Source organism: Colletotrichum spaethianum (genome assembly GCF_022836535.1).
Source record: "Colletotrichum spaethianum MAFF 239500 DNA, contig05, whole genome shotgun sequence".
NCBI lineage: Eukaryota > Fungi > Ascomycota > Sordariomycetes > Glomerellales > Glomerellaceae > Colletotrichum > Colletotrichum spaethianum.
Window position 1 is genome coordinate 602,147 of NW_026054775.1, and position 21,645 is coordinate 623,791.

A 21,645-nucleotide genomic window follows, 5' to 3' on the forward strand; every position below is an offset into this window, starting at 1 on the left:
AATGATGGTAATAAAATGGCGTTCAAGATCCTTGACGCTTTGCCTCTTTGGGACAAAACCTCGCGGCGCTAGCGCGGTGTGGGGCTTTCTTCGAGTGGATCCTCCGAGTGTACGGGATTTCGGGTTTCCGCCGTCCGGTATCACGGAGAGAGACGTGGCCCAGTGTGTATGATGAAACCAGGACTCTTGTTAGTAATATTAGAACTGAAATCTGCATGGGAATCCCGTGCATTATTATAAATCTTGGGGCCCTCATTAACCGTTCATGTGCTCATCTCTTTCGCCTCACGTCATGTCCTCCATGGTGGGTTGGCCTTTGGATTCAAGTAGACTGACCTATTGGTTTTATATAGTGGCAGAGCCCATATAACTTTTTTTCGAGTTACGATGTGATCATATAAATCAATTGCAATCTCACGATGGGTCCCATAACTTGGGGGGTTGGGACAAGAAGAAGTCGTACAGATGGAGGCTTCGGGAGTCCCAATCAATGCTAACCGGATTGCTCGGCAGCTACAAAAGATAGATGACAAGGAAAGAAGCGCCAGAAACTCTGATAAAATACATGAATTTTATTTAGGAACAGAACATCGAAATTTCATTCGTCATGTTGGAAATGCTTTCCTCTATTTCGCTTCTCGCCTGGTTCTTGGGCTCAGCAAACGCAGAGCACACGCCAAAGTTCCACATCACTCCAGGAGTGGATGGCATGCATGAGCGCATTATGAGGTGCTTTCATGTATGAAAGCCGCCTATATCAGAGTTCATGGTACTGATTCCAACTTCGGCTTCTACGCTACTTCCGTCGACTCCTCAATCTTTGAGGCCGGCGACCTCCTGAACTGCAACCAATCATTTTGGATGACATCAGTGGCACCATCAACTCGGGTCCCACTTGTTACCAATCTGACTGGAGTACGATACACCCCTAAAGATATCAATAGTAGGATAGTGCTAGCCATCGATTCATCCGTATTCTTTCACGCCGTGCCCCAATAGCAAGATCTACCTAGCTGTTGCCCATGCCCGCCGAACACACAGGGTGTGGCGTGGGTGCGCCCACTTCGTCAAATCCTATGGTATATGACTATTGGAAGCGTGCAGGGTGATCAGGACTATAGAGAGCGGTGCGGGGCAATAGACAAGCACAACCTTTCCCTATAGCCACGCAAGATGCCTTTAACCAGTCGCGTATCAGCTATCCTGATCAGGTCAAATATGCCCTGATCAGGTTTGGCCGGAACGCGATGGATAAAGTAGAGGCTCCTAAAGTTCTTGTGTAGATGTAATCAGGGTGTTGGTCATCACGCAAGACAGAAAGGATGTTCCCTTGGGCATAGAAAAGTCCGATGAGTGTGTGTTGTTTGTGCCTCTGATCTAAGTCCCCCTGTGTCATAGAGGTTTCTATACCCCTGATCAGACTCTGCTTAGCTAAGAAATCAAAGAAACCAAACGCAAAGACCACCTCAATGGGAGCAGGAAACCCTACCGCGTTCCACTACCATACCTGGAGTATCCTCGCCGAACATGGCTATGTCATTGTGGGGATGGATTATTCCGGGCTGGCCAATGATGCACGAAGCAAATATACTTGGGTTCCCCTAAGAAAGTCAACATGGTATTTTGCGCAATGATTGCAGCCAGAAACCCTTCAAAGACGTTGAATCTATGGGGTGGGGAAGCTTAGGACACCATCAAGGTATTCGTGCCTGTCGAAAGCTGGCGGCAAGCGGTGTTATTTGAGCGAACGATGCTACGCAGATTATGTGGCAAGTAGGCATCAGAATCTTCACCAAACAAACCGTGTGGCATGATGGTGCTTAAATCGAGATTACAATCGAAGGATCAAATAGCCTGCAATTCTAAGATATTACCAGGAAGATAGTGCAGTTAGATCATTGGCCAAGTGTCTCATCTCACATACAACGTTAGCATATATGGATGCCATTCTGTGAACTCTCATAGTTTAGCACAAGGCAGCAAGTCTTGCCATAAACCAGACAGTCAAGTAAATAATCATTGATACGCCTGGCTCCCAGTCGTTTTCTTTGTTGAAAACTGTGTCTACTGATCTAACACTCTGGTATTATTCTTACCATTGTCTAATACATGAGTGGTAAGAAACAAAACATGACATTGAATAACAGTGTGTGTCTGTCTAAAGCCTGACTTGATCGCAAGACAAAAGTTGAGAACGACCCTTGTGAGTGGATCGCCAAGTTTGTAACAAGTTATCCTTGTACTCAATGGCAACTTCGAACCCTCTGGCCTTTACGACATCCAGAAATGCTAGCATCCGTGTCTGTTCTGTAACCGTCTCCATCTGTTGTCCCACAAAATCGGCGAAAGGCATGTACAACGCCACGTCCATTCCTGATTGCGTCACCAGGGTTTCAATACAAGAAAGAGCAACTAGAGCCTGTTGATGAAGCGCTCCAGTGCGCATGACGGGTAGATCGCACATTAACAACTTCCACACGTTGTGCTGCAGCCGTTGGGAAAGCCCGGTGAGAGCCCAGTGATAGTAAGGGGTGATGCATATGGATGCTTGGTTCTCCGGTTCTCGAGATAGCTGGAGGAGATTTTCGACTATGCGAGCTTGTAGCGTGGATGCTTCGCAAATAATATCGAGACCCTGAACCTTCATGTTGAGTGCTTCCCGTGAATCCATAGCCTCCAATTCCAAGACTGACTCCTTCTCTTCGGCACTAAGAACCCATGTGGTCATTCTAGGGATGTGAGCTTGAATTTCGTGAGACTGATCGATGTGACATACCTTAACTGTAGCCTGGCCCAGTGCATCAACGCTGAGAGCATTTCGTCCTCCTTGGCTTCTGAGGTTTGTTCTGATGATATAGGACGCAGCGGTAGAACTTCATCAGACAATACTTCGGTATCCATTGGCATCGTATTTGTGGAGATGGCAAGGAGGATATCGAGAAAGCGGAAGAAACGGATCAAGCCTTTCTCGACGGGTGTGAATGAAGAACTGATCCTCAATCGTTTTTGCGCAGTGATATAATCACATATCCTCCGAAGCCACTTTTTAAAGGCGCCAGACTCGCAAGCTAAAATCAACTATTTCACATGAGCGTATGTCTTTACCTTGGCGCCTAAGAGGGTTTAGAGATCCTTTACCTACCTCAATCACTGCGAGCAAGAGAGCGCTCAACAGGATTTGACCGAAGTTTGAGGTATCGGGTTGCCTGAGCGCCATTTCGATTCTGGATTTCTGTCTCACCCATGTGTCCAGAATAATCCCCCTCTCTTGATGGCTGATCCACAGAACGTGCGGATTCTGACAAGCGTAAAGGCCGCCCATGATGGACAGCGTACGGCTGACGTTTTCATCGTCGTGTGACATAGCCATAACGGCCGCGCTTCGCAGAACGGACGCTTGTGTCAAGGACCCCACTGACTGAAAATACGTGCTGATGTATTTCCAGGTATCTTGAATTAAAACCCGCGGAATTGAAGGCGCAAGCTGGAGCACGAACTGAAAGTCCGTGGATGGACCGGAGGATGTGCAGTCCAAGCCGCGAGCGAGGCAACTTGAACATGGACGCCCGCCGTTACACTGATGCTGTCAACACATTTCTTACATTTCTGCCACTGAAACTTCAGAGCTGGAAGAAGAGCCAACCTTCGCATGCAACCTTCTGCAAGGGGCGCAACGGTGGCCGACTCTCCGTTGGTCAAGTTGTCCGCATGGCATTGATTTGGTGCAGCTATTGGACAAGCCGTGGGGTCAACGCATGCAGACTTGTTGTAAACGAAAGAGGAGAACGCCGGTATGATGACCGTCTGAACAAGGTCAATGTAGGTAATATCTAGGACCGTTGAGAGAAGTAGTTCGGCTGGCAAAGAACGGGATGGATATGGGAGTTGGCGGGCCCGCTAGACGATCCGGGCATTCCGGATACGACGGGACTAGTGGAGCGTGCCGCTAATGTGGTCGGTGCACCAATACCGTGCCATGGAGAGCACAACATACATGGAGGCTCAACAAAGGCTGTTCGGAGGCATCAAACCAGAAGCCATCTGCGCAGAGGGCGCATTACAAGCTAGATGACACCCTGACGCATATCGTTGGAAGTTGTGTCTTCACTGGTACGTGAGAGAACTTGGTGTTTAATGTACCGACCACATTGAAATTTGCACTCAAGCATTGAATGGCATTGAATCTAATGAGGCTTAAGTGATGACGCCATGAGGATTGCATTCAAATATAAAGCTCCCCAAGGCCCCAATGACCTCGCCACACGGAACTGTCGCAAATGTGGTTGCATCGGATATCGTGTCGCTTAGGAATCAAATTTGGTAGTGTGATGACACAGCAGATTGGCACCTGATGCATCCGATGAGTTCGCCTGCAAAAACGAACATCATGGCGTTGACTCGATTGCTGATATGATTTCATTCACAAGGTGCGATTGATAGCCGATAATCAAGGGCAAGTGTTCGTTAGATGCACGCGATTTAAACAACTGGGGATGAATCACCCATATAGCTGCATTTACTGACTGGAGTCAGGGACATAACATGAACTGGGGGCGATTAGGCGTGAAGCCTATTTGCACGAGCGCCATGTGGGATTGCAGTTGACAAACAACAATATCCTGGTCTTTGATATCCCAATGTGGATTGATTGTGGAACTTCACGACAAACTTTCAGTGTTAGTCGTAACACTTGTTGTGTTTGTGCTTCCTGCTGAGGGACTATTTTGGACCACGCATCTTCGCTGTCAACGCCAAAGACGAACGAGTGCTCCGTGTTTGTGACACATCTTCACGAGAACACGTTGAAGAAAACATCAGTCGACCCCAAACGCCCAATTTAACGCACTGAGGGCGGTTGCCCCTCAGGCCAGTGCATTGATCAGACTCGCCTGCGCCCCACTGTCTCGTGGCGTGAGGTCCTATGCGCCAAGATCAACGGGTGCCGGGCAGGATGACGCTAACCAGGCTGAAGGCTAGAGGACTATGAGCATAAAGGGGCAACCGGACTGATGGACGGGGATGGCCGGGGAAAGTTTCTTTTCAGAGAAGCCCAGATGGATCAAAAATAAGAATAATGACAAACACATTTCAGCTACCATTTGGCAGACGGAATCAGCCCAACGAACATGAAGACGGGAGATGGAAGCAAGCCTTTCGAAGTCTCAGACAAGAAAAGGGCACGCTGGAGGGCGTCAGCCCCGACAACGCACCTAGTCTCACTCAGCTGAAAAAGGAAAGCAGCTTCAGTGCAAGAGAAACAATGACTACACTGTCTGGATTCTGGACCTTGCGATCGAACGCCTGTGCTGACAGACGCAAATGTCCAGAACCCTGCGCTCAACTTGCCTGCTCCAACAAACAAGCAGCTAACCCCTGTTCTGCCCCTGACAGCGCGCAGCGTCCGCCGTCGCCCAGCAGATTTGAATCCTTGCATGCGCTTGTCAACAACCATGTCTGCACTCTGATTCCCTGAAGGGCTCCTGTTGCCCCTCTAATTTTCTGCACGCCTTACGGCGCTGGCCACCATGAAAAGAACTTTGGTTATTCATGCAGGAGCTATAGGCAGCAGCTGCAGGAACCAAGACGCTGAGAAATGTCTCTTCGAATGGGAGCAGGGGCGTATCAGGGCTTTTAAAATTACAATTTACGAACGGTAGGTACGAAAACGTCGGCAAAGACATCTCGGTTCGATATTGTGATGAATCTCCAGCCCAAAGGGGGTGAGCCGTCAGCCCCGGTATTCAAACTTCCAGAGTCGGGACGAGACCACAGCCTTCATATAACATAGATGAAGCATGGCAAGGCGACTCTGCGCGCGGCTGAGCAAGGGTGCATCTTTTCGTCTCCTCTCAGCTTTGGGGATCTTGCATATCACTGAAAGGGCAGTGTTGGTAGAGAAACAGCAATGCGGAGTGTCGGAGGAGTCGGACAAAATCCGCATACAGAGTGGCACTAAACTAGATATAGGAAGTTGTGTGGGTAAATGCCGAGTCATGCACAATCTGGTTGGCCAACTTGAAGCTCATAAAATTGTCCAAGACCAACTTGTAAAGTCAAACCAGCGGGGGCGGACATAACGACGCTCTCCAACTTGCCATTCGTATGAGTTTCTCTTCAAAGGCGAACCCGCCTCGATCTAACACTGAGCATCTTGGCAACTCCATGTGTGAAATCGTTAATGTTGTGCGGTGCCCGCCACCATCGGGCTTCACCATCACCGCCAAATGGCTTAGCGCGTGGGAAAGCTCACAATCTCCTCCCGATCTTAGTAGTACGTGTTGCAGGGATGACGTGCTAACTTTTTTGGTGGCCCAACCGTCATCTTATCCCCCGACGCCCGCGGCGGCGTTGGCCCTTACAGCCGCTATGTAGGTATGGGACTTTTTCAACATTTCCAGTTCCCAGCAAGTTGGACTAGCTCGCAGCCGCCAAGTCGAGCTAACCAGGTTTCTTTGCTTTTGGTGCATGGGCTGGTGCACCGTCTGAGCGAGGTTTCCCACGTATGACTCGGCCTCATTTTGCTTGTTGGAACCTGGATTCTTGGCCGCGAATCTTGGCAATTAAAACGGGATCAACATGAAGGGGAGTGTATCCTTCCAGCCGGCATCAGCGGCTTGGGGGAAACGGGGCCATGCAGACACGCTTGGCAAAGCTCGACGGGATATATGGCCGGCCTGCCTTGCCATGAAGGTTGTTCTGGGTTCTGTTTCTTTCTAGCCATCTGTCAGTCTTATTCCAAGACAGCGTCACTCGTTTCTAAATACCAAAGTCACTCATTACCTAATATCAACAAGCCATTCTTTCAGATCACGATGCATTTCAAGACCGTTGCCACGTCGCTCCTCGTGGCCGGAGCGGTTGCTACTCCCTTCCGCCGGCAGACTTCGAACGAGACGTACTGCGACGAGGACCTTCCTGTCCCTAAGCCTAGCACTACAAAGGCTCACTTCCCTCCGTACCCTGTGAACACCACCATCCCTGGTGTTCCTTCAAACCCGGACGGCTCTTACCCAGGACCTCCCTCTAGTTCCGGAAACGGTGGCTCGAACACGGGCTCGGGCTCAGGCTCCGGTTCCAACACTGGCTCGGGCTCGGGCTCTGGTTCTGGTTCGGGCTCTAGTTCAAACTCAGGCTCTGGATCTGGTTCAGGGTCTGATACTAACACCGGCTCTGGCTCCCACGGCTCTTCTACCGGTTCCAACTCTGGTTCCAACTCTGGTTCCAACTCTGGCTCTGGCTCCCACGGCTCTTCTACCGGTTCCAACTCTGGTTCCAACTCTGGTTCCAACTCTGGTTCCAACTCTGGTTCCAACTCTGGCTCTGGCTCTAACTCAGGCTCCGGGTCCGGTTCCGGGTCTGGTTCCAACACTGGCTCCGATTCCAACAACTCTGGCTCCGACAAGGGATCCGACAGCAGCTCTGACCACGGTTCTAACCCTAGCAAGGGCAACTCTGGATCTGGTGCTGGCGGTTCTTGGCCGTCTGCCTCTGCTAAGCCCTCTTTCCCTGGCGGGAACGTTCCCTCGTACCCGGGCAAGCCGACTGCGGGCTCTTCCTACGTCCCCTTTCCTCTGAACACCACAGTTCCCACTGCTGCTCCTTCATTCACGACGATCCCCGGTGTCGCTCTTCCCACCGAACCCGTCGCTATTCCCAGCACCACCGTGCCTGTCAGCAGCAACGACACGACCACAGCGGTCAGCTCCAGCTCCAGCTCCAGCTCCGCTGCCCCTAGCTCCACTGCTCCGGCCACTAATATCCCCTACGGGGTTGCAATCACCAGCTGTACTGTCGACGGCGACTTCGCTCTGACCTTTGACGACGGACCTTTCACTTACACCAGCCACGTCCTTGACCTCCTTGCGGAGGCTGGTGCCAAGGCTACTTTCTTCATGAACGGCGAGAACTTTGGCAACATTAACGACTTCCAGGATGTTGTCAAGCGTATGGACGCCGAGGGCCACCAGATCGGTTCTCACACCTACAGCCACCCTGATCTCGCCACTCTGGGCGATGCCGACATCATCCCTGAGATGACTTCTCTCGAGGATGCTCTCATCAACATCATCGGAAAGTACCCTACGTACATGCGCCCTCCCTTCTTCAGCTGGAATGACAACACCCTGTCCATCCTCAAGGCTTTGGAGTACCACGTCATTCACGCCGATGTTGACTCATTTGACTACGCCAACAACGCTCCTCTTGGCAACCTGACTAGTGTCGGTATCTTCGAAAAGGGTGTCAACGCCGGCGGCTCCATCGCTCTGGCCCACGAGGTGAGTTACATTAATCCAGGACAATGCATCTAAGTAAGCCTCGCTAACTTTACCAAAGGTTCACCAGAACACCGCCGAGTACCTTGTTCCCGAGTTCCTGCGCATCATCAAGGAGAAGAACCTGAGAGCTGTCACTGTCGGTGAGTGCCTTGGCGACCCCGAGGCCAACTGGTACAAGACCAAGCGCACTTCGACCCCCACCGCCACCGCTTCCAGAATCGTTGTCTCCATTACCAGCACCGCTACCCCCACAGGTGTGATCGGTCCTGACGGTGCCTGCGGTGGCTCTGAGGGTTACGTCTGCCAGGCCGGTGCTTGCTGCAGTGAGTATGGATTCTGCGGTACTTCCCAGGCCTACTGCAGTACCGGCTGCCAGCCCCTCTTTGGTGTCTGCGGTGTCGCTGGCCCCGTTGCATCTGGCGGCGATGTTACCAGCGCTCCTGCTGCCACCCAGACCGCCGCCCCCGGTGGCATCAGCCCTGACAGCTCTTGCGGTGGCGCCAACGGCTACACCTGCCCTGGTTCCACTTGCTGCAGCGAGTATGGCTTCTGCGGCGACACCACCGCTCACTGCGGTACTGGCTGCCAGCCCCTTTTCGGCACATGCGCTTAAACCTTTTGTTGAATTGGAGAGGTTGCGTGTGTAACATTTGTCAGGTCACGGCGACGTCCTTTTCCACAAGTTTCCTTCACATATATCATGTAGAGTTGTATATAGAGTCAACTAATTGTATCTACTTTATTGGTGAAACAATTACCGAGTCTCAGCGTAATGCCATACACACAATGCCAAACTTGCGATGCCACACACACGTTGCGACTAGAATGCTCATGTAGCTTAATGACGTTGCAAATCGAGGGTTGCCAAGCTCTTGAGAAATAAGCTGAAACACTCGATTGCAGTGGCACGACCCACGAATCTGCCAAGACGATCCGGTCGTCTAGAATTAGCTCATCGAAGGATTGCTACACTAGCGGCTTACTGAGATCGAAGATATTTCGACGCCTTGTAGCAAGAAGGAGTTTGATGTAGTCACTTCGGCGCTGTCTTCGAGCTGCTTAGTTTCAATTTTAACTTTGTTTCCACTTCAACTACGTAGTTAGGTGTTTAGATTGAGATGAAAATGGCCGGGTTTACTAGGTAAATCCCTAGAGGACCTGGTCGAGGGTTGCAGACGCCGATACTTTTGCAAACACTGACGGTAGGCGCCGGCATAAGACACCGATTGGCACCCCGTCATCAATCGGGATGACACATAGTTATGGCTTTGATACCGGGAAGTGATATTGCGGGCGCCTAAAAACTCTAAGACATGGTACAATCTTTGGAGCTCGAGTTGGCGAGTTGAGACAAAGAAAAGCAAGGAGGGGACCCCCCCTCCCCCCTTCGGCGCCTAATACTATAACGCTTCTAAATCGCTGACACAAATAACAGATCCACAGCAATTGAGGACAGTAACCCGAAGTCTTGAGAACATCAAACCTACATGACAGATTCACTAAAAGTAGTCATTTCAGGTTTGTGTAGTCGTTCTAAGCCGGATCTGTAACCCCTTTAGGCAAGCACAATTGCGTTGGATGTTATAAAGTTCAAACTATCTGTCTTCATACAGATTGTCTTCTGTTCAAGAACCTCGCGTCATATGTAAGCCCGAAAACTAGCGGAACTGTTGTCACAGTCTATACTGATACATGTGCCGACTGACAACCCCTCAAGAGTGGAGTTCTCTTTTGGTGACAAGTGGGTCGCGAGATAAGACGGTATTCGCGGGAAATGGTATCATCGGCTAAGTTTTCGTCCTAGCAATACCATCAACCTCGAGTTGCAGTGCTTCATCAGGGTCAAACGAAGATTATCAGCGCGGGATTCGCAAAAATATCAATATGACGAGCTATCTTGAGGGATTAACCAACTTTGTTGCCTATCTTCAGAGAGGCGTCTGGGTTCCCCGCATTGGGCATTTGGACCTGGAAAAGCAGACTATCCAACCTCTCAGTTTCGACTCTGGAACCGCCGTGGAAAATCTCTATCAGGTCATCGAGGCAGGCTCTGGTAGATGTTTCGCTGCCGGGCCAGTCATTCCTGTAAAAGATGTCAAGCTGCTACCACCGATATCAGGCCGGGATGTTCTCGCCGTTGGTAAAAACTACATGGAGCATGCCAAAGAGTTCAACAGTTCAGGCTATGACAGTTCTGATAAAGTTGACCGGCCCAGTCACCCTGTGATTTTCACCAAGCGCGCGACTTCTATCATTGCTCACGGAGACGATATTTGTTTGCACAATGATTTCACCAAAAGCGCAGATTACGAGGGGGAGATCGGCGTCATCATCGGAAAAGCTGGTTACCAGATCAGTGAAAAACATGCCTGGGATTACGTTTGGGGTTACACAATCATCAACGACGTGACAGCCAGAGAAAGACAGCGCGATCACAAGCAATTCTACATCGGCAAATCGCCAGATACTTTCTGCCCAATGGTACGTATCAGAATTGGATATGAGAGCTTATGATGCAAGGCTGACAACAGTTGCCTAGGGTCCAATCGCTGTAGAAAAGGAGCATTTGGCAGATGAAGGTCAATCTTTGCGATTACAGACCAGAGTCAACGGCGAGTTGCGCCAGGAGGCTACAGTCCGGGATCTGATATTTTCCATCCCTTGTCTTGTCAGCACACTGTCAGCTGGACAAACCTTGCAACCGGGCGATATCATTGCAACTGGCACAGTAAGCTTCCAACCCCCTTCTGAACCGTGCAGGAACAATACTGAGTCTTAGTAAAGCCCGCAGGTGTTGGTATCGGTCGGAATCCTCCGGTATTCCTAAAACCCGGAGATGAGGTCGCAATTTCAGTGACTGGGCTTGGGACTCTGGTGAACAAGGTCGTCAGACGTTCGCAGGAGAATGACACAAAGTCGTATATCCGACCTGAATCTCTGTCGAACTTCAGACTGACGAATGGGGAAAAGTCAAACTATGGCCAATTTGGCTTGACCTCAAAGCACGATGGAATAGGGTACCAGCGTATAGGTGCAGGAAAGGAGGCCTTGATCTTTGTCCATGGCCTTGGCGGTACCAAAGATTATTGGCTTCCACTGATCTCGACGCTCTCACTTGCTGACTCAGTCTCTGCACATGTTTACGATCTCGAGGGTCACGGCCTAACCCCAACACATCCTCTTCGAAAAATTACCATAGACACACTGGCTGAAAGGCTTATGGATGTTTTCGATTTGGCGGAAGCATCGAACCGATCCCCGGCGACTTTAATAGCTCATTCCATGGGTTGCCTGGTGGCCATCAAATTCGCACTCGCACATCCGGGGTTGGTCAAAAAGCTGGTATTGCTCGGTCCGCCGCCGTCACCTATTCCGAAGAGCTTGGCGGAGACTTGGGTGAATGAAGCAGATCGAGTGAGAAGCCATGGCATGGGCGGGATCGCAGACGATATCGTCTTCAGCCAACTTTCACAACACAGCCAGAGAACCAATCCTCTCGCGGTGACTGCCACACGGTTAAGCCTCTTTGGGCAGGATCCTGAGGGGTATGCAAAGGCATGCACCGCGGTTGCTCAGTTCGCGGAATCTCTAGCTTTGGAAAACCTTAACGCAGATACAGCGATTGTCACTGGGGATTGCGATCCTGTCTCGCCGGCCAAATCGATTGAGGATTATGCTTCTCGAATCAATAGCTCAAGATGTACAGTGCTGCACAACGTAGGTCATTGGCACGTTTTTGAAGATGCAGATGGAATTGCAAAGAGCTTGAAAGGCTTTTTGTAACTTCGATTGGCCTCTAAACTGGAAAATTTCTCTTTGTCTTGAAGACACAGAAAGGTATCAAATTCAAAATACGTGTCTCGTTGCTGGGGATATCCATTTTTAGCGAACCAATTGAAGAGACTATGAGTATAACCGCGCGGCACCAAGCCGTTCAACTTACGCCTCCCTTTTCCACTTCCACTTTGACCAATCCAACGATAAACGTCCTGACAAGAGTGGCGCTAGAACCGTTCTCCATCCGAGATCCATAAAGCCTAAGAAGATAATCGCTCGGTTTCGCGACCTTCGTTCTTCCATCTTCTAGCGACACTCGCCGCCAACGATACTTCAGCCCCGCTGCATATCACCAACCTTCGTCATGGCTTCACCGCTACCAACACCTCCCCCACAGGATCCCACTGCCGAGAAGCACTTCAGATTCCACGAGACCGGAACACCCTGCGAATGGGCCGAGTCTTACCATCCCGGCGGGTTTCACCCTGTGCACTTCGGTGATGTGTTTGCGGACCGCTACGAAGTCATCCGAAAGCTTGGAAACGGGTCATTTGGCACCGCCTGGCTCGCGGTAGATTCTTTGTGAGTAACAAACCCACAATGAAGCCCATCCCCCATATATGCGAATTCAGCATAGCTCATAAACTGTACAAAGGTCTTCCCGATATGTTGCCCTGAAGATTGAGGTTGCCAAACGGCAAGAACCCAAAGGAATTGCCCATTCACCGGTTTCTAGCCACAAAAGCGATTGGCGATTCATTTTCGAAATATGTCGTCAATGCTGTCGACTCATTTCACCATGATGGCCCCAACGGCAGACACTTGTGTCTAGTTCTTGAGCCAATGGGGCCAAGCGTCTCATCTATTCTAAACGCTCCTCACGAGATTTACGATCCATTGAATCCCCCTGTTCAACGGTTCGCGAAAGAAAAATCTAAACGCATCCTCCGCAACGTACTTTCAGCGCTTCACTTTCTTCATGGCAATGGATTGGTGCATGGCGACCTTCAGTCTGGCAATATACTTTTCGCTCTACAAGATCTTTCAGCTATTGGGCTTGAGCAGCTGAAGCAAGACGAAAGTACCTCCAGGATTGATTGTTTGCGTCGTATCGACGGCAAAGTCGATACGTGGGCCCCCAATTATCTGGTAGTATCCCAGTCTTTGTCAGAATACATTGTACCGGACCCGGATGATGTCATAAAGCTCTCTGATCTAGGTGGAGGTAAGCATTCTGTGCGTTCACGTCCCTATCACAGTTTACTTTGCTTAGATTCCAAAAGCATTCTTCGTCGATGATCCTCCCACGAGGGTCGTTACACCTATGTCATTACGCGCTCCCGAGTTGATACTAGATGAGACTTTCGGTATTGGTGTTGACATATGGAGCTTTGGCTGTCTTCTGTTCGAGTTTATCACTGGCACACCCCTTTCCCAGTTGCCCCAATTCGGTTTGAGCGACGAGGCTCTGATGGATGAGCATTTGATTCAGCTGACTGATATCATTCAACCATTACCCGAGAACCTGATGTCCAAATGGCCTTTCTCATCAAAATATTATGGGTCCGAGGGAGAGCGTTTGGATGCGAGGCCTCGGGATTTTGATGAAGATGATTCTGTTGAAGAGTTTGACGACCAAGAAGATGCGGAGGATATGCATGACTTTGACGAGGATACAGTCTTCGATTTTGACGTTCAAGAGCGAAAACCACCGCGACGGTTTGATTCCCTCGAAAAACTGATCAGCGATAACAAGCCTTCGGACGTCGATAAGACCGAGGGAGAAATCATCATATCATTGCTGAGGTCCATATTTCACTATGACCCCGAAAAACGGCCTACCGCCGCAGAACTGCTAGAGCATGCGTGGTTTAAGAATTGAAATAGACGATCCAGTACCTATCTATTCATTGAGCTTTAGAAACTAGTATGCCAGGTTTATACCACTCCATGTTGAGTTACCAGCTAATAATAACTGATTTTCTTAAAAACCCCCATAAGGCGCACTTACAATTGCTCGTCATTACAACATCCCATATTGTAGGAACTAAGTCAGCTTGGGCATTGAAAGCATCACAATCGTGGCCCGACTGACACCGACATGCGTCCATGGTCGGCCTAGTGCTTCAACCCAGTCAAAATCCGCCGATGGAGTTGAATGTGAATCTAGGCGTTGATTGGCGTAAAAAAAACGGTCCACAGTTGTCGAGACACCCCCAAGCTGGTGACAAAAAAAGTGATACACACAACACCCCAATTGCTACTAGTCTCATAATTCACCTAGGAATACCTCCACGGATACCCGACTTCTTCTTTCCAAATCTCGGGAAAACTTAGATCGAGTGTTATTATGTATGAATGTCTTCTTCAATCAGAAAAATTCTGAATATTGAAGACGTCGCTGGTGCTGTTGTGAAGGCCATGGGCGGGGGAGTCTGGTTCTGTGTATCACTTTTTTTGCCACCTGCTTGCCCCCGTAAGATCAGAGACCAACTTGGCGCTAAGAGCCGCAAGCTTGAATTGTGCTTAATTCTGCCCCCGTTCATTGGCAAGGCCGTCAAGAAGGATCGATATATAGAGGCACCCGCCGCAAGGATATGTAGCAACACTTCTGAGTCCTGTTGGTTCCGTCTTTTTGCGAGGGCTTCATTGATGCTAAGTCGGCGAATCAGCACCCATGCCTTTGTTTGGATCATCCATCCCGTCACGCGCAGGATCAAGTCATCGGAGGTGCCGCCTGAACCAGCAAGACAACGGAAATTCTCCGGGTCGTGGGGGCGGCGAGTAACTTTTGAATATGAAACTTCCAACCTTTTGACCTCTGTGCCTTTCTTCTCCATCACGACGACTCTGTTGTCTATTTTTAGCCCATCCCTTCTTCGACTAAACCGCCTCCAAGGCATCAATACCACCTGCTGATTTCCACCGAACTTCACCACTTTCGGTAGTGCGTCAGCATGCACGTCTTAAGCTTACCGCGGCTTCACACGCTTCAACACCGAGGGTACATGGGAAATCAGATATACCGTGACCTGGTCCAGCTGCACTGAGGACTCCCTGGACTATCCGTACCCCTTGATCAGTAACAAATCGCATAAATCCGTCATCTTCACGACCAAGAGCTCCGGACGAAAGGTAAACCTAGTTGCTGCAACAAACGAGAAGGACTTTTCAAAGGACACGGGGCTGACTATCAGCGTGACTGATACCCTCAAAGCCACCGACATTGGAACGTGGAAAGGCGGTAAGACATGTGCGGTGGTGGCATTCTCAACGGCCACGCCGGGTCCTTGTGGGTTTAAGTTCAGCTTGGCCGAGGAGTCAAGCATCCTCGTGTCTGTGACTGCTCGGGCATGTGATGCCTTTGATCCGCCAATTGATTGCCCATTAGATATCCGTAATGATGATGGTAAAAGTACTGCAAAGAAGCTTGCAGTCGGGGTTGTGGTTTGCTTAGCAACCGTATTGGAAATAATCTTCCATGTTCTAGTGCGAACTCGACGTAAGATGTAGTTGTGTAATGAAGAAAGTGTCAACTGTGAGCATTGGCTCTTGCGAAAATTTGAAATGGGAATGAGCCAGTACCCGGACAGAATCTGAAGTTTCCGGGCTCAAACTTGAGTTCGATAGCGGCAGCGCTTGGCCAAGGATTCATGCATGCAAAGAAGCAAACTAAAAGCACAACGCAAGGTCACATTCTACATGGGACGGACATAACCCAAACATTGCGGGAACAACCCACCCAAATCACCAGCTGGCAGATGTCAAAGGCCGGATGGAGAAGGTTCGTCACATCATTGATTGATAGTAGAGCTCCGGTTCATATGAGCTCTTCAAGTTCAGTCTGCTGGTCGAAAGTTTGTTGTTGGAAAAAGAACCACCATGCCGGCATATCGTGAGAGCCCAGCAAAACGGTCACAGTTGGTGTCACTGGCATCCGCACACCGATTAAACATAATGTCTGGGGATCGACCAGTGGCGAAATTAAAAGCCAATGTGGGGATTCCCCTCGACAAACTGCGCGGTGGGTCTTTAGCTACGCATCGTGTTTGTTCATTGAAACTGCAACCTCCCGCAAACTGCCAAGGAGGAGTCGCATTCGGAGTCCTCGAAACTCCGCTTAACGATCTCCTTTCCCAAACTTAACATCAAATTCTGCGGACTTCGCCATTTGTTTTCATTCCGTGCCGACATAACTTGGCGTATCGAATGGAATTGGTTTTCAGCTGGCTGATATAAAGGTGGCTTTGCAACGTCCAATGCCTCTTTCTCGGTAGGATCACCTTATCGACATTGCTTCCGGTCTCACAGGCTATTGTTATCTTCAGCTTCCATCACTCGGCAGTATTCACACGCCATGGACACCCAAGAAGCAAAGCGTCAGGTCATCATTGTCGGTGGTGGAATCACAGGCCTTACCTTGGCTTTGATGCTGCAGAACCTAGGCATCAACTATGTACTTCTCGAAGCATACGGCACAGTAACCCCGAATGTCGGAGCCAGCATCGGTCTTTTTCCCAACGGCTTGCGGATTCTTGATCAGCTGGGCTGCTACGAAGACATTCTGTCCAAAGCACAACAGGTAGAGGAGATGGTCTTCCGAAACAGCGCCTCTGGAAAACGCATCACGACCCGCAGGACAGGAGACCTCTTCATCCAACGTCATGGGTATCCAAGCATATTCATGGAGCGCTATCAGCTGCTCAACGTGTTGTATGATCACTTGAAGGAGAAGAAGCGGATCTTCGTCAACAAGAAGGTGAGGCGAGTGGAGAGCCTGGAGGACAGTGCTCTGGTGCACATCGCTGACGGCTTGGTCTTCGAAGGCCAGATTGTCGTGGGTGCAGATGGTGTGCGCAGCACAATTAGGCAGGAGATGTGGAGGAATGCGGACGACAACAACGATTCGGCCGCCGTCCCTGCGCGCGACAGAGGCACCGTCCCCTGCGAGCACGCCTGCATCTTTGGCACGGCCAAGCCAACGTCGGGTATTACAGCCGGCGAGGTCATCGGCGCGAGCGGTGACGGTACCCTAGCCGGCTGCATGGGTGGACCTGGAGGAGAGGTCTTCGTTTTCTGGTTCTGGACATTGCCGAAGTCTCAGCGGTCATGTTCCATCAACAGTATTCCGCGATTTGACGAAGAAGACAAGCAACGCCAATTCAAGCGCAGTGCAGACGCCCTCGTCGCTGACAACGGCCTGCGCTTCAGCAAGATTGTTGATAGTCTGGAGCACAGCGGCGTCACTGCCCTGCCGCACTTTGTGATGCGAAGGTGGCATTATGGACGGATCATCATCATCGGGGACGCTGCGCACAAGTTCAATCCTCTCGTCGGACAGGGAGGCAACAGCTGCATTGAGTCGTGTGCTGCACTTATCAACGCCCTGCAGGAGCAGAACCTTCCCAGCAGTGGGTCTTGGAAGCTGACCGAGGTGACCAAGGCTTTTGTTGCCGTCGAGGACCAGCGCGTTGATCGCCTCGTAGACATGGTTGAGAAGTGCCAGGAAGCTATGCGTGCGTCAGCTTGGGACACTTGGAAGGGCCGCTTGGTAAACAAGTACATCTCGCCTCTCATGCCGATGTCTCGGTGGTTCAACTTCTACAGCGGCCTAATTTCCGGTGGCCTAAGCTTGAAGGGCTTTAGCTCTCCCACTCCAGTTCATGACTGGCCTTACAGTGACGAAAAGAGCGTCGAAGACAAGAATTCCACGCTGAGCAAAGCTAGTGTTGTTGCCGCATTGCCTGTTGCTGCCCTTACGGCCTTTCTACTGGCGAGAGTACTTCAGCAGCAGAATCTGCTTGGAGATTCATTGCTGCCGCGAATCATGGAGAAGGTTTCGAAATATCGGAGGTAGGATTGTCCATTACCTTACCTAAGGTGACGTTGGCACTGGTCCACAGTTCATCAAATGTTTTCGAGCTGGTTATTCGCGCTGCAATTCCAAGATTTCTAATGCTTTAGTTCAATCTTCAATGCAGAAATAGAAGAATTAGTCTTAGAAATCAAGAATCTCGAAACCGTAGAAGTATAAAGACACATTGACTAGTCTTGATCAAGCTTCCGGGTCAACCTAGATACTGGGTCCGACCTGAAGCAGAGCTATCTTCTATGGACCGACACCAAGCCTGTTGCTGACATTTTCGTGGCTTTCGCAGGCCAGCGGGAGTTGAAAGATGCTTTTGGGTATGGCTGTAGCTATACCAGACAATAGGCTTCCGTTGCAGCAAGTCGCGGTGTTTTCCGCATACTATGCATGCAGACATCTGTCCCTCTGTGAACTCACTGAGGCTGTAAAAATGACTTTATCAATAGTGAAGCGTGCAGGGTGATCAGGTCTATAGAGAGCGGTGCGGTGCGGTGAACAACCACAACCTTCCCCTATAGCCACGCAAGATGCCTTTAACCAGTCGCAAATCGGCTGTCCTGATCAGACTTAGCCGCAACGCGATGGATATAGTAGAGACTCCTAAAGTTCTTGTGTAGGCATAAGCAGGGTGTTGGCCATCACGAAAGACAGAGAGGGTGCTCCCTTGGGCGCAGAAAAGTCTGATGAGTGTGTGTTGATTGTTAGTGTCTAATCCATGCCTCTCCTTGTCATAGAGGTGTTTATACCCCTGATCAGACCCTGCTTAGCTAAGAAATCAAAGAAACCAAACGCAAAGACCACCTCGATGGGAGCAGGAAATCCTACCCCGTTCCAATAGCTAAGTCAAACCTCAAGAATGACTACAAGCTCAGAAAGAATCACCGAAATAACCCATGTAGTTATGGATAGGATCCAAACCGGAGGCATCAAGGCAAGATTCCTTGTCAATGGAACACCCAGTCGTAATGACCTGAGTGATGCGCTTGTCATCGAAACGTCGCCCATACCCCACAAGTATAATCTTGGGAAGACGTACAGGAGACCGAACTAGCCTGCCTTACGAATCCTGGCGTAGCCAAGGCCAACTCGTTCAGGTGGACTACTGGGTAGGCTGTCAGCACTGATGCTGCAACTATCCTCATGCAAGTTTACCTTATCCAATCTACGAATTATCTTGTCCTGCGGAACGGTATAAGATCCCCAGAAATCCTCAGCCATGGTGGTGTCTGGTATTCAAAACTCGGGGTCAGTCAAAGCCCGCCATTGCATGCGGAATCTTCCAAGATCTGACTCACAATAGTAGAAGTTTATAGCGTCATAGTTTCGTTTCTCGTCTTGGTAAAGAATTACGTCTTGATGGGATTTTATTCTTTGGGTACTGACCAATGTCCAGTGGCAAGGGTAGTTGTCGACTATTCAGGAAGTAACGGTCTCATCCCGTTGAATTTTGATGCTGCAGTCTGCATATACGTTTCTGTGTAGCACACACTGGTTGTCAATTGGGTCGCACGGTATATAGTTCCGCTTTGCCCCCAAGCTGACCGTGTGGATATGAACTTTGATTCAGATAGTGTAAAGGTTATTGCTCGAGCTGTCACTGTTACTGCCGCACAGCTCAATGCCCTATTCCAGTAGCACCAACTTGTATATCATTCTAGTAAAATTCTGCGAAAACTGTGTGGTGCCGCAGCGGTCTAGATTTTGGTTTCTTTTAGGACTCGAATACGGCACCCCAGCTGTAGCTTGACTAGCAAAATAGTTCTACTGCAATGCGAATAAGCAACAATAAGTCGACTCTCACCCGAGGAGGTTTGAGGTGGAACAAGCAGCCATTCTCAGATGAGTTTTTCAGTCTGGTCTGAAAACGAAACCCCAGTTGACGCGTCTCGCATCGTCATTAGACCAATAGATTCAGAACCGTTTGCCTGTTTTGCCTGCTGAGTTTGGGCAAACATTACATACATGTAAACAGTCATTGATGCTACTAAGTAAGTAGTAGGCCGATAACTATTGGTTCATTGCTGTACTATCTGACAATTTCCCTTTTTAGAACAAAAACATATCCCTCAAATAGACATGCAAGACCAGCTGGCGCTTGTTGGCCTACTGTAACGTTGCTGCGAGCTTCTGTGCCAAAGGCGCATTCAAAAGAGTCAGTGCCAACTCCAGGGTCAACCAAGTTTAGTCACGTCCCTTTTGTATCCTGAAGAGATTTTGAATCACAGACACCAAGCTCTGTGCAAAATTTCAAGACCCAATCCAACCGAGGAGGAATGATTACCCAGAGTGATCGTTACAAGGATAAATACCAGAGCCCTGGGGTGTATTAGCCGTTGGTCAGGATGCCCAATCACTTGGCTGTAACGTAAAGTGCAGCTCAGATACAATGACCCAACCCAACTGCTCATTTGATGTGGCCGCTGTTGGCCTTGCTGGGCCGCGCATGCATAATGAGAAGCGAACAAACCCTATTGGATCCTAGAGAATTGCTGGACCTTTGGACATGGAACACGAGCATGTTGGAGCTTTCAGATTGCTGTTGAATCCTGCACTGATCTGAGCTTGCACCAACGACGGGAAGCCCAACGGCGGTGCCCTATCCACACAGAGTGAGAACAATACTACCTTGGCTCGAGCACCAAACCCTCTCACAACCCGCTTGGGACGTCAGGCTCATTGAATCCATGAATGCCCCTCCTTGCACGAACAGATTGAGTCTGTAGATCAGCTCATCATAGACGGAAAACAACCTGCATTCATACTCCACCACGCAAACCCACGGTATCTCAGCGACGATGGCCGACTCGTCTGCAACCCAGTCCACATTGCCTAGTCCCGCCTCCAACGCAGCTCCCGACGCTGCGACATGATGGTCAAGGCAGTCGGCAACAGACTTTACCACGCCCCCATTGATAGGGAGAAGGTCCAGAGCATCCTCGACATTGGAACAGGCACCGGGATATGTATGGGCTGGCCCCCGCCTTGTCGCCCATTGGCAGCTATGCTCACTGGATTTGTGTTGTAGGGGCTGTGGAGATGGGAGACATTTTCGAGAACGCGGAGGTAAGGTTCCCAAATTTGAGCTCTGTGCCGTTGATCTCTCCTCAGAATGCTTGTGGTTTCTAAAGAACGTTGCGCTTATAGGTCATTGGCATCGACTTTAGCGCCATTCAGCCAGAATGGTAACGTTCCATGCCTAATCTTGAGGCTCCGCGCAGCAGAAGCGGCTACTGATAAGTTTCTGCAGGGTCCCCCCCAACGTCAAGTTCGAGATAGATGACGTAGAAAGCCCCTGGGTCGACGGCAGGAAGTACGATTTCATCATGTGCAGATATATGGTTGCCTTCATCAAGGATTGGCCCGGGCTCATCAAGAACATCTATGAGTGAGGATCCGCCTCAACAACACGGAAGATTTTAGTAAACAGCGTTGACCAAAGGACTTTGGGGGAGTAAAAGCCACCTGAACCCCGGAGGTTGGGTAGAGTTCCAAGACGTCAACACAAAATTTTACTCAGACGACGGGACCTTCACGGACGAGCACGCCACAGCGAAGTGGATAGATGGTTTCTCAAAGGCCTGTCTGGCCATGGGCCGCGACACGAGCGTGGCGCCGAGGCTTGGGGCCATGGTGGAGGACGCCGGGTTTGAGAACACGTACGCGCGGCGCATCAAGGCGCCGCTGGGGCCGTGGGCCAAGGAATAACACCATAGGGACGTGGGC

At 50.1% G+C, this 21,645-nt stretch overlaps 4 protein-coding genes across 4 annotated transcripts; all 4 read left to right on the top strand.

The window, feature by feature from the left end:
• Positions 1–6,812: 6,812 nt before the first annotated feature.
• Positions 6,813–8,889, top strand: ColSpa_02711 (chitin deacetylase ARB_04768; the record flags this gene model as incomplete). The annotated part of the gene is made up of 3 exons (XM_049268923.1): positions 6,813–6,955; positions 7,658–8,276; positions 8,335–8,889. 3 exons carry the CDS (start codon positions 6,813–6,815, stop codon positions 8,887–8,889), a joined length of 1,317 nt encoding a protein of 438 aa, XP_049124880.1.
• Positions 8,890–12,417: 3,528 nt separating this feature from the next.
• ColSpa_02712 (serine/threonine-protein kinase SRPK) lies at positions 12,418–13,935 on the top strand (the record flags this gene model as incomplete). The annotated part of the gene is made up of 3 exons (XM_049268924.1): positions 12,418–12,635; positions 12,734–13,278; positions 13,337–13,935. The coding sequence occupies 3 exons, from the start codon at positions 12,418–12,420 to the stop codon at positions 13,933–13,935; spliced, it is 1,362 nt and encodes a 453-aa protein (XP_049124881.1).
• A 2,475-nt stretch (positions 13,936–16,410) lies between these two features.
• On the top strand, positions 16,411–17,910 carry ColSpa_02713 (FAD-dependent monooxygenase andE; the record flags this gene model as incomplete). The annotated part of the gene is made up of 1 exon (XM_049268925.1): positions 16,411–17,910. One exon carries the CDS (start codon positions 16,411–16,413, stop codon positions 17,908–17,910), a length of 1,500 nt encoding a protein of 499 aa, XP_049124882.1.
• Positions 17,911–20,791: 2,881 nt separating this feature from the next.
• On the top strand, positions 20,792–21,627 carry ColSpa_02714 (secondary metabolism regulator LAE1; the record flags this gene model as incomplete). The annotated part of the gene is made up of 5 exons (XM_049268926.1): positions 20,792–20,885; positions 20,948–20,985; positions 21,067–21,104; positions 21,170–21,307; positions 21,381–21,627. 5 exons carry the CDS (start codon positions 20,792–20,794, stop codon positions 21,625–21,627), a joined length of 555 nt encoding a protein of 184 aa, XP_049124883.1.
• Between the last annotated feature and the right edge of the window lie 18 nt (positions 21,628–21,645).